Genomic DNA, 12,447 nt, shown 5'->3' with positions numbered 1-12,447 from the left:
GTGTGTGTGTGTGTGTGTGTGTGTGTGTGTGTGTGTGTGTGTGTGTGTGTGTGTTTGAGCTCCATCCTGTCTGTGCAGACAGGAAGCCTGGGCCTTTCCCCCTGACCCCCCCCCTTCCTCTTTCTATTTCTATCCCTCTCCCACCCCACCTCTAACCACGCACGCACACACACACACACACAAAACACATACAGACAGACACACAGACACTGAAAGAAAACACACACACACACACAAAACACATACAAACAGACACACAGACACTGAAAAGACACACATACAAACAGACACACAGACACATTTCGGTTTGGAATGAGAGTAACAGAGGAGTGGGGAGGGGGACAGTGGAGGGAGGAATAGGAAGAAAGCAAAGAGAGGGAGAGGAGGAGGAAGAGGTGTCAGCCACTGGGGAGGGTTAGGGTCCCAATAGAACAGATGCTCACCGCTGCTGTCCTTGACCAGGAGCAGAGGGTGTGTGTGTGTGTGTGTGTGTGTGTGTGTAAGGGTGGTTCAAGCTGTCCTATTCCTTCACTCCTCTATTGGCCTACATTACTTTTCCTTAGGCAGAGAGACAGCGAAAGAGAGAGAGAGCGAAAGAGAAAGAGAGAGAGCGAAAGAGCGAAAGAGAGAGAGAGAGAGAGAGAGTGACAGCGAAAGAGAGAGTGAGAGCAAGAGAAAGAGAGAGAGAGTGAAAGAAAGAAAGAGAATGAGAGTGTGGGAGAGAGAAAGAGAGAGCGAGTGAAAGAGAGCGTGAGAGAGAGAGAGAGCGAGAGAGAGAGAGAGAGTGAGAGAGGGTCAGTGGGTGGTTTGGCTCTGCACCCCAACCTCCAAACAGAATCCAAGTGCTCGGGGGCTCAAGCTTCTCTCGTCTCTTATCCTTCTGTCCGTTCTGCCTCTTTCATGCCACAGAAGAAAAGAAGCAGCACATTCTTCCAGAACTCCTACCCTGCCAACCCCCTCTCCTCTCAAAGAGGCGGCAGTTCCAAAAACAGCTTTAATGGCATATATCTCTGTCTCTCTCCCTCTGTCTATCTCTCTCTCTCTCTCTTTCAGTGTGTGTGTGTGTGTGTGTCTACATGGGCATCAGTTCCAGAATTGTGGGAGGGAATGTGCCCACTCGCGACAGAGGATCCTCTCTCCCTCTATTTCTCTCTCTCTGTTCTTCTCTCATTCTCCCTCTCTTTTACACAGGGTCGTGACACCTCAATAATTACCCAGTGTGTGTGTGTGGGTGTGTGTGTCTGCGTGTACTGTGGGGGAAGTATCTGAAGCATGCTGCTCTCCATGACCTTCCATCAGCGCAGAACAGACCGGCCAGCAGAAGAAAAGGACTGAACTGTCATATCAAAATATAACAGCAGCATTTACCGCTTTCATTCAAAGTCCCTTGTGTCAATGGTGAAATCTGTAGTTCTATTTCTGGTACAAAACATTAACCCAGGTGGGAATGAAGGGAAAACTGACACTTGAATATGGCTGGAATAATGTTGAAATAGGGTTAGCGTAAGGTTTAAAAAAGGGTTTTGTATTAATAATGTTCAAACCGGGTTAGAATGAGGTTGTAACAACACCGTATCACTGTTGAAACAAGCGTTAGATTGCATTCATGTCGTAATAGGGTTAGGCAGAGGTTATAATAAGGTTAGAGTTGAGCAGGAATAACGTTGGAACAGGATTAGACAGAGGTTAGGCTTGCTGCTGAAGGAGTGGTGTCTCCTGGCTACGGTCTCACTCTCATCTCCTCACTGGTTAATAGAATCAATGATTTACTAAATGAGGCTCTGCTACCCAGAGAAATCACACACAAGGCCCCCCAGACCACAGCTGGAGAGCAAGGGACGTTCTAGAATTACTGAGATCTCCAAACAACTGTTCTGTGTATTCTGTGTTGTGTGCTGTGTGCTGTGTGCTGTGTGCTGTGTGTGTGGGTGTGTGTGTGTGTGTGTGTGTGTGTCTGTTGAGATAATTCACAGAGTGAAGCTTACATGTATCAATACTTTTGCAATTAACTCCCACACCTGTCTGGATGCTAGAACCACAGCCAGGCATTTTATTAAGCTTTTGTGTGTGTGTGTGTGTGTGTGTGTGTGTGTGTGTGTGTGTGTGTGTGTGTGTGTGTGTGTGTGTGTGTGTGTGTATATATACGACTGGTAGGATTACAGAACACTGCTAGTCCCTCAGCACTCAGAGAGATGACTCTCGATTCAGAGCTAATGCCTCGCTTGCTCACAGACACACACACACACACACACACACACACACTCACACGCTCTGCTCACACATAAACCCTGACACACTGGCACCTCATGCACTAGGATGAGGATGTGAGAGGTGTGTATCGCCTCCTTTCCTCTCTCTGCCTCCCTTCTCCCCTCCCTCTCTCTCTCCTCTCCCTCCCTCTATTTCTCTCTCCTCTCCCTCTTTCTCCTCTCTCTCCCTCTCTTTCTCTCTCCTCTCCCTCCCTCTCTTTCTCTCCCCTCTCCCTCCCTCTCTTTCTCTCTCCTCTCCCTCCCTCTCTTTCTCTCTCCTCTCCCTCCCTCTCTTTCTCTCTCCTCTCCCTCCCTCTCTTTCTCTCTCCTCCCGCTCCCTCTCTTTCTTTCTCCTCTCCCTCTCTTCCTCTCCTCTCCCTCTCTTCCTCTCTCCTCTCCTCCTCTCCTCTCTTCCTCTCTCATCTCTTCCTCTCTCCTCTCCTCCTCTCCTCTCTTCCTCTCTCATCTCTTCCTCTTCCTCTCCCTCTCTTTCTCTCTCCTCTCTCTCTCTTTCTCTCCCTCTCTCTCTTTCTCTCTCCTCTCCCTCTCTTTCTCTCTCCTCTCCCTCTCTTTCTCTCTCCTCTCCCTCTCTTTCTCTCTCCTCTCCCTCTCTTTCTCTCTCAGCCAGACATGTGTCACAGTGATGGAGTCAGTCTCAGCTCAGTGGGACTGTCTGTGGCACTGCCAGATGGACTGGACAGCACAGAGGGAGAGAGAGAGGAGGGGGGGGGTATTTGTCTAAGCAGAGAGCTCTGACAGACAAACAGCAGGTTTAACAGGCACACACCACACCTGTTCCTGCCCAGCCATCCACTCTAGGGCCTAGTGAATCCTGCTGAAACTTGGGGCTGTAGTAGGGCCCCTCAGCCTGGTCTGCCTGGTGCTGGGTGATGTGATGTTGGGGGGGGGGGGGCAGGATCCAAAGCCTCTTACAGCCAGACAAACACCAAATAAGGAGAGACTGACTCCACGCAGCCTGAACATCCAATCCCCTTAATGCCTCATCACACTGCATTATGGGATGAAAACACCAGTCGCCAGCCCCAACCTCAGCGCTGCTCTGGAAAACGCCAGGAGACAGAGAGACCTTTTAAAGGAATAATCTGTCCTCTACTCCTAAAACAGACATCCCCCCATTCCTCTCTTCACCACACAGATTAAGACTGACGGTTACCTACGCACGTATTATCAGACACTGTCTGTGTGTCTGACCTGCCCCACAGACCTGCTCCCATCAAATAAAACACTGGCATGCACACACACACACCTCACTCACACACACACACACACCTCACACTCTCTCACACACTCACACACTCACTCACTCTCACACACTCACACACTCACACACACACACTCACTCACTCACTCACTCTCACACACTCACTCACAAACACACACATCTCAGTGTTGGACAACCAGAACAGGGTATTACAACCCACAATGAGGAGGAAAGAGAGGAGGATGTATCACACTACTAACATCCTGGTGTGTGTGTGTGTGTGTGTGTGTGTGTGTGTGTGTGTGTACTGCATACTGTGTGCGTTCTGCACGTGTGTATGCATGCAAGCGATGTGCAGAACGCACACAGTATGCAGTACACACACACACACACACACACACACAGAACACCCAACCATCTCACACACGCAGCTCAAATACACACCGCTCCAATGCCTTTCAGCACATTCACGGGCTGCCAAAACTCCAGAAACTCAGCAGCTTATCCACCTTCAAACCAACTCACAGAGAATGATCGACTCCTCCTCTCCCTCAGTAATCACAACTCACAGAGAATGATCGACTACTCCTCTCCCTCAGTAATCACAACTCACAGAGAATGACCGACTCCTCCTCTCCCTCAGTAATCACAACTCACAGAGAATGATCGACTCCTCCTCTCCCTCAGTAATCGCAACTCACAGAGAATGATCGACTCCTCCTCTCCCTCAGTAATCACAACTCACAGAGAATGATCGACTCCTCCTCTTCTCCCTCAGTAATCACAACTCACAGAGAATGATCGACTCCTCCTCTCCCTCAGTAATCGCAACTCACAGAGAATGATCGACTCCTCCTCTTCTCCCTCAGTAATCACAACTCACAGAGAATGATCGACTCCTCCTCTTCTCCCTCAGTAATCACAACTCACAGAGAATGATCAACTCCTCCTCCTCTCCCTCAGTAATCACAACTCACAGAGAATGATCGACTCCTCCTCTCCCTCAGTAATCACAACTCACAGAGAATGATCGACTCCTCCTCTCCCTCAGTAATCGCAACTCACAGAGAATGATCGACTCCTCCTCTCCCTCAGTAATCACAACTCACAGAGAATGATCGACTCCTCCTCTCCCTCAGTTATCAAAGGGTTCATATGAAGGGGTCACCGCCTGGGCCCTGATCTGTCTTTTAATTTTGTCCATCCGTCCGGCTGCTCCCTACGCCCGCTGCCTGCTTTAGAAATACACGAGGACGAAGGGACTGAACGAAGGGACAGAAGGACAGAGAGAGAAAGAGAGAGAGAGGAAAAGATGGAGAGAGCGGACGAGGGGGGGATCATTGAAACAGGCTAGATAGAAGCAGACAGTTGTAAGCCCTCTCTTCCCCTGCACTAGACAGTCAACGTTCAGTGTGTTATCATTATGTATTCATCTGTATAAAACGATGGCGTCAGCAGCACGCTCTCTCTGCTGCACATGAATAAGTTAGTGAGGAAATGGAGGGGATGTACTTCCTCCCTGCTGTACAGCCCTCAGCTCAAAGCAGAGAGAGAGATGAGAGGGAGAGAGAGAGAGGTTGTATTGCTCAAAGTCAGCCTTTAATAATGACAACAAATTCTGTCTTGTATATTTCCCATACACAACCACTACCAGGCCCAGGCTCTTCCCAAGGACATCCAACCACTACCAGGCCCAGGCTCTTCCCAAGGACATACAACCACTACCAGGCCCAAGCTCTTCCCAAGGACATCCAACCACTACCAGGCCCAGGCTCTTCCCAAGGACATCCAACCACTACCAGGCCCAGGCTCTTCCCAAGGACATACAACCACTACCAGGCCCAGGCTCTTCCCAAGGACATACAACCACTACCAGGCCCAGGCTCTTCCCAAGGACATCCAACCACTACCTGGCCCAGGCTCTTCCCAAGGACATCCAACCACTACCAGGCCCAGGCTCTTCCCAAGGACATCCAACCACTACCAGGCCCAGGCTCTTCCCAAGGACATACAACCATTACCAGGCCCAGGCTCTTCCCAAGGACATACAACCACTACCAGGCCCAGGCTCTTCCCAAGGACATACAACCACTACCAGGCCCAGGCTCTTCCCAAGGACATACAACCACTACCAGGCCGAGGCTCTTCCCAAGGACATACAACCACTACCAAGCCCAGTGCAAAGTTAAAGCTAGAATCATTAGGTGCTATATACATCTTTGGACTTATAAATCAATGATATATACCCATTATTCTTGAAGACGATAACCTATAAATGCCTCATGAGCTTATTTCAACTGTCGTTCCCCATTAGAAGCCAAAATATAAGTTTGTAAACAACGTAAACAATGTAAACAAACACTGTAATAACCTCAAATCATGGTTAAAACTACACATTTAAAATCATGGATGTCAGTCCTTGCATCCATAACGATGCCTATGAATTTGAGAGTGGTTACATTTCTCCAGCATCATTCCCTTCGTTGTTTAGCGACACAGGGACGGGGAGAACGCTTTGTTATTGTTTCAGTTAAGGATAAGGTTTTGTCTCCTTAAAGTTGGTGGCAGCTCAGTTGACATACAGTATGATGCTTTAGAGACACAGTAGCCCTAGATCAGCCTGTAGGCTCATGTCCTCTCTCCTCCGTTCTCTCTCTCCTCCTTTTGGGAAAAAAAAAGGTCAAAGGTAATCCAGGAGAGGCGACGTGGGGGGGGGGAACGTGGACGGAAAATGCACCTGTATGAAACGGGAAGCTCCTTCTTCTCGCGTGTCATCAGGCAAATTACGTTTACAGGGGTGTGTCCCAAAATAAATGTGTAAAGTTATAAAAAAAATTAAAAAAGAAGTTTATGTGCAAAACATTTTATAAATACAAAGATAAGTAGCATATCGTTTTTAAATTGTGTGCTGGCTTTTCTCCTCCGACAATGCAACTGATCTGATTCAAAACTCTTCCGCGGTAGGATACACTTGTGCTTCCTCACCAAAAGGACGCTATCAAGGAGGGAAGGGCCGTCTTCCGTTTGCCTACTAACGGAAATGACACACTCCTCGACAACTCGGCCACTTATCAGTTTCCGGGGTCACGGAGGAGAGAGGACGGAGGAGAGAAAACAGGGCACGTTCTTTTGCCCAAAAAAGAAAAGGCCTATGACTCAGAGTTTGTCAGGAACAGAAACCCATTCATATTGTATGTTGAACTGTTCACTGGTTCGGGATGGGAAAATGTGTCATCTGAACAATTCTACAATTAGGACTCTGATGGGCTGTTCAGAAGAGCACAAGTCTCTTTCTGAAGTCCCAGGCTGAGCGCTCTACTCTCTCACTGTGACAACTGATTAAATCCCGACAGGCCTCCTGGAGAGTTTTACGCCAATATTTGAGTCTGGGTTATGGATGTTGTGGCCTTTTCATGGCAAACAGATCTGACCCAATTCTGGACGATAATAACAATAAATGGTAACTGGGCCAAACAGATGTGGGCCGGATTTGGGCCGTAACAATTTTGCTGTCAGTGTCTGTCTGTTCTGGTCAGTTCAATGCTTCTTCCTTCAGTTACTGCAGGCAGGAACTGCGATCAGGGAACCATATCCAGAAGGTGTCTCGGAGTAGGGGTGCTGATCTAGGATCTGTCCATATAAATCGTACTCATTAGGATCTAAAAGGCTAAAATGATCCTAGATCAGCACATCAGAGTTGATGTTTTTCCATCCTGTCCTGTTTCTCTCTGTGTGGTTGTTAATCTTCTCTCTGTTGTTGGGTGTCCTGGTTGGGGATGAAGTAAAAACGATTTTATCCCACATGAGAGAGAGAGAGGCTTTGAACGTCCTCCTCTGGGAGATAGGCTACCCCACATACAACACAGACAACCACACATGCGAATGCATGCAAACACACACTTGCGTACACACACACATACACACAGTGGCGTTAAGTCCTTAAGTAAAAATACTTTAAAGTACTACATAAGTAGTGTTTTGGGGTATCTGTATTTTATTATACTTTCACAACATTCCTAAAGAAAATAATGTACTTTTTACTCCATACATTTTCCCCGACACCCAAAAGTACTCGTTGCATTTTGAATGCTTAGCAGGAGAGAACATGGTCCAATTCACCTCCCTGGTCATCCCTACTGCCTCTGATCTGGCGGACTCATTAAACACACATTCTTTGTTTGTAAATGATGCCTGCTATCCGTAAATAAATTTAAAAAACAAGAAAACGGTGCCATCAGGTTTGCTTAATATAAGGAATTGTTTTATTATGTATACTTTTACTTAAGTATATTTTAGCAATTACATTTACTTGTGATACTTAAGTATATTTAAAACCAAATACTTTTAGACTTTTACTCAAGTAGTATTTGACAGGGTGACTTTCACTTTTACTTGAGTCATTTTCCATTAAGGTATCTTTACTGTTACTCGAGTATGACAATTGGGTACTTTTTCCCACCACTGCACATACACACACACACACACACACCCGCTGGGTGTCTGAGCGTTGTTTATTTATGGGTAGCAGACATAGACGTCTCAGAATAGATGAAAGGGCCGAGAGCTTTCTGGGAACACAGTCCTGTGTGACCACTCACCCAGTGGGAGTCAGCTCAATGTGGGGATACAACACACTAAGTACACTCTCTCTATTATCTATATATCTACATATCTGTCTGTCTGTCTATCTCAATCAATCAATCAAATGTATTTATTGACACTCACACACAGAGACACACAATTACACACTCTGCCTGATTACCACAATACACACTCTCCAGCTGTGGTCTGCCCCCTGGGGGCAGTGTCACTATTACAGACTGGTGAAGGGGGTACCTATTACTGGTCTGAAAGAAGTCATTGTTTTACACACACACACACACACAGAGAGAGAGAGCCTTTGATGTTCAACGGTATCATTTCTCAGGTTTGTTTGAATCACACACTTAGACCACGGAGAGCTTGGACTTCAAACAGACACAGGAGCTGCATGAATCCTGATGCATTCATTCACTATGGCTACTACAAACCAGAAGGCAGACAGACAGACTAAAGATTTCAACATCTCTCCACAAAAACCAAACGGCAAACAAATCATTAGGCGATATTGATTTGACCTCCAAAGCAGACCGTTTTCCAATACAAGAGGCAGACTGACCGACACACTACGCTATGCAAGACCACACACACACACGCACACTCCATCTCTCACTAAATCAGAACGAAAGCTATAGCTTCCTCTGGGTTTTGTTGGGCACACACACACACACACACACACAGCCTGCAAATCAATAAAGATAACCCCCCTTCCACACACGACACCACACAGAAAAACGACACAGAAAATACAACAATACGCATTTGCACACACACTATGGACACTAGGTCAGAATGCTAGTGTGCTCAAGCCAATGCGTGGTTCAGTCAGGGAGAAATAACCTACTCTGATAGTTATCACAATTTAATAATGTAATAGTCTACTATATTAGTAATAATACAGTATTTCAGAGGACCTTATGTCAGAAATATGTGCGCTATCAAATGCTCTATCCCTCTCTCTTATCTCTATTTGTGTGTTCGATTGTGTTTTTGTCGATGTTTGCCAATACAAACAACAGCCCAAGTGAATGTAAATGGGCAGAGAATTATCTAACGTTACAGTCCTCTAATCCCATCTTCCTCTCTGCTGTCTAAATCCTAGTTTTTATCCAAATAACGTTTAGCCCTTATTCCTGAAGGCTAGCCTTCTACCGTTGACTCACCTATACGAAGTCTGTTTCCTAAAAGCCAGACCCTTTAATTTCTCCTCCAGCGTCTCCACCTCCATCTCGACGAGGCTAGTGAACGTATCGCTGCCCCCCATGGCCTCCTCTTCGCCGCAGCCGGACTCGCTGTCCTCCCCCGCAGCTTCCAGCGCCGTCAGCCGGCCGCTGAAGGTCCCGGGGGTGTGCTCCGCCTGGGACGGGCAGGGCTTGGCCAGGGGGTCCATGCTCATGCTGCGGCTGACGCTGGACCCCCTCTCCCCGGCTACTCCGGGAGACAGAGACGGTCTACGGTGGGTTTCGCTGGATGACAGTGTCCGTCCTTTTTATGGTCGCGTTTGTTGAAGGAACCCAAAGCGGCGGGGAACTGTGTTCGCCGCACGGTCAAGCACGAGATGGTGATCGCGAACGGCTATTCGGAGATGACCGTCTGGAAATGGCAGCACGAGCTGCGGCAGGGAAAACAAGCGTCAGCTCAACAGAAGCTCACGAGCTGCAGCAGGCAGCATCCATCTCCGGCCCCGACAAGGGCATTGTGGGATACTCCTGCTCCTCCTCACTCCGCTGCAGCATCATCACCATGGTAAAAGTAGGGCAGAGCAGGGGCGGACTGGGACAAGATTTCGGCCCTGGCGTTTTATTCACACCAGCCCACAGCACTATGCGCACAGCCAACTAATTTCCTCCTGGTGTCACTGGTGCCACTAACTTTGTTGGTAATCTGGTCAGACAAAGTAATTCATAGTCCTTCAATAAGTGCAACAAATAGACTACTGAGGTATTTTTTTTAAATTATTTCATCTAACACATCCAAGCAGGAATGCATGATTCGAGATATTGTCATGTGCAATCCAGTGATTGTCAAGTTGACAAAAAAAATCTATAACAATGGCATGGATGGAAATACAGATATTAAACTATAACATTTCGCTTTAGTACATTGAAATACTTGCATTATTTACGACACAGAAAGCAACTGCCCCTCCACAGTTTTCATCTTTGCCTATCTAGTAATTTTACAATCACACAAGTTTGGTAGCCTATGCTGTTGGATGCACGTTCTAGTCATGGGCGTAGTTCATGCGGTGGTCACAATGTATTACTGATCAAACATTCTCATAAAAGGTCTGTGGCGAAACCGCGGGAGCAAATGAGTTTGGAACAGGGATATAGACATCATTTTTACATTCAAATATGATTGGATACAGCGTTTGATTATTGAAATATCTGCCTCAATTTAACTTCAGAGTTGTTGTTTTCTTTCTGAGGGCTTATCGGTGACAATTTCAGGGAACGCTCTAAAATCGGAGATTGTCCCCGGAAATCAGGAACGACTGGTCACCCTAGTCAAATAGGACACCAGAATTTCCTCCTTTTTTCCCGAAAGAGATGAATTACATACATCTTTATGTGCACTAACTCATATAATAGGATCATTAATTTAGGGTTCAAAACCTGAGAAAGTGAAAACACAAAATGAGTTAATTAGATAGCGAACTCTAAATATAATACACACCGATAGTAGCCATGTATTCATCCAACAGTAAATTGAACATCCTACTCATGAGACCTACCCATGAGGCCCTCGCAATATCCGGTGCACATTTCGCCATATCAAAATAGTTATTGAGCTGAATATTGAGAGTTGATAAATACAATGATACCTACAGAAAGCGGAGACCCTCCTCTCTTCGTCAGAGAAGGGAACAAAGCTTCCAAAGCTGTGCTTTTTCCACAATTGCATTTCTTAATGTTATACAATCAGAACGCATTTGTCTTTCAAGCTGATGGGGGGATAGGAGAGAGGCTCGCTCATCACAGCAGCAGGCCCCAGCGAGGGCAGACACATGGGCAGGACAGACACTTTCACTACAGGAATCATGAGAATACACTTTACTGTTTGACCAAATCATGGTTTTAGCCACCACACATTTGTTTTGAGTGAAGTGACAATGTAGAATGTGCTCTTTCTGCATTTATAGGCACCCTTTGTTTTTTACGATCCATGATCTTGGGCCGTTGCCGACTGATCAGCCAAACCCTTATTATAGATTAGTATACCGCTGGCCATGTCACCTTGCTCATTGTTGTATTTTTTATGTTAAAAAAAAAGAAGAAAATTCAACCAGCCCACCCAACAACAAAAAATGGTCCAGCCCATCTGGCATTTGCCAAAATTGACATATCAGTTGCATCATTATAACCCACTATGGGAATGAATAGGGAAATGACTAAGTAGTTAAGGATTGGAAATGATGCTTTTGCAGTAATTTGACAAATTGCATCTGATTCTGTCAGTAAGTCTCTGTTTTTCTGTTAAATGCAGTCAGTATCCCACCTCCCAACCATGAGACTTTCATTCTAAGCAAATCATCATCTGAACTGACACAACGTTTGACAAAATGCATCTGATTCTGTCAGTAAGTCTCTGTTTTTCTGTTAAATGCAGTCAGTATCCCACCTCCCAACCATGAGACTTTCATTCTAAGCAAATCATCATCTGAACAGACACAACGTTTGACAAAATGCATCTGATTCTGTCAGTAAGTCTCTGTTTTTCTGTTAAATGCAGTCAGTATCCCACCTCCCAACCATGAGACTTTCATTCTAAGCAAATCATCATCTGAACAGACACAACATTTGACAAAATGCACACAGAAATGTGCATAAATGCACACACAGAAATGTGCATAAATGCACACACAGAAACGTGCATAGACGACCGCATGGTCACACACTCACCAGTTGAATCCATAGACCCGTCTGCCAGAGGCAGAGCTGTAATTTATTTGAACATTGGAGTGAGGGTTAAAACAGCGATTCTCAACTGGCGAGTGTATTTAAAATAAAAAAAATACTCCAGTCTGAACTGAAACGACTAAAACCAGATAGAACGTGTGTAGAAATCAGTAGAACTATTTGGTTGATTTTGCAGTCTGAAACCAGTGAACTTCACATTCCTCATCAAGAATATGGGCAAAATGAAAAATGAGGTACTGTTGTTCCCTTGTCATATAATTTGTACATTTACTTTCAAATAGTACTGCAAAAATAAAATAATCCAGGTTGCATTTTGGCAACAAACCAAAAATAATCGCCATGTGAATATTGGATCGCGGCTGAGACAATCTGGTTCCATTTGGGTCCCGAGGCAAAACCAGTTTGAGAACCACTGGGTGAAAACATTTGAGTAAGTTGATTTGAATGGCTGGTG

The 12,447-nt window shown here is 45.9% G+C and overlaps 1 protein-coding gene across 3 annotated transcripts in view; it reads right to left on the bottom strand.

Annotated features, from left to right (window-relative positions):
* Positions 1–9,775, bottom strand: part of LOC110501060 (diacylglycerol kinase iota) — a 49,298-nt gene extending 39,523 nt beyond the window's left edge. For all 3 annotated transcript variants that reach the window (XM_036957597.1, XM_036957599.1, XM_036957598.1), the window contains exon 1: positions 9,234–9,775. In XM_036957597.1, coding sequence (XP_036813492.1) covers positions 9,234–9,466 — 233 coding nt within the window. In that variant the 5' untranslated portion in view covers positions 9,467–9,775. The remainder of the gene's footprint in view (positions 1–9,233) is intronic.
* Between the last annotated feature and the right edge of the window lie 2,672 nt (positions 9,776–12,447).

Source organism: Oncorhynchus mykiss, chromosome 21, assembly GCF_013265735.2.
Source record: "Oncorhynchus mykiss isolate Arlee chromosome 21, USDA_OmykA_1.1, whole genome shotgun sequence".
Classification (NCBI taxonomy): Eukaryota; Metazoa; Chordata; class Actinopteri; order Salmoniformes; family Salmonidae; genus Oncorhynchus; species Oncorhynchus mykiss.
This window is presented reverse-complemented; position numbering and strand designations above follow the sequence as displayed.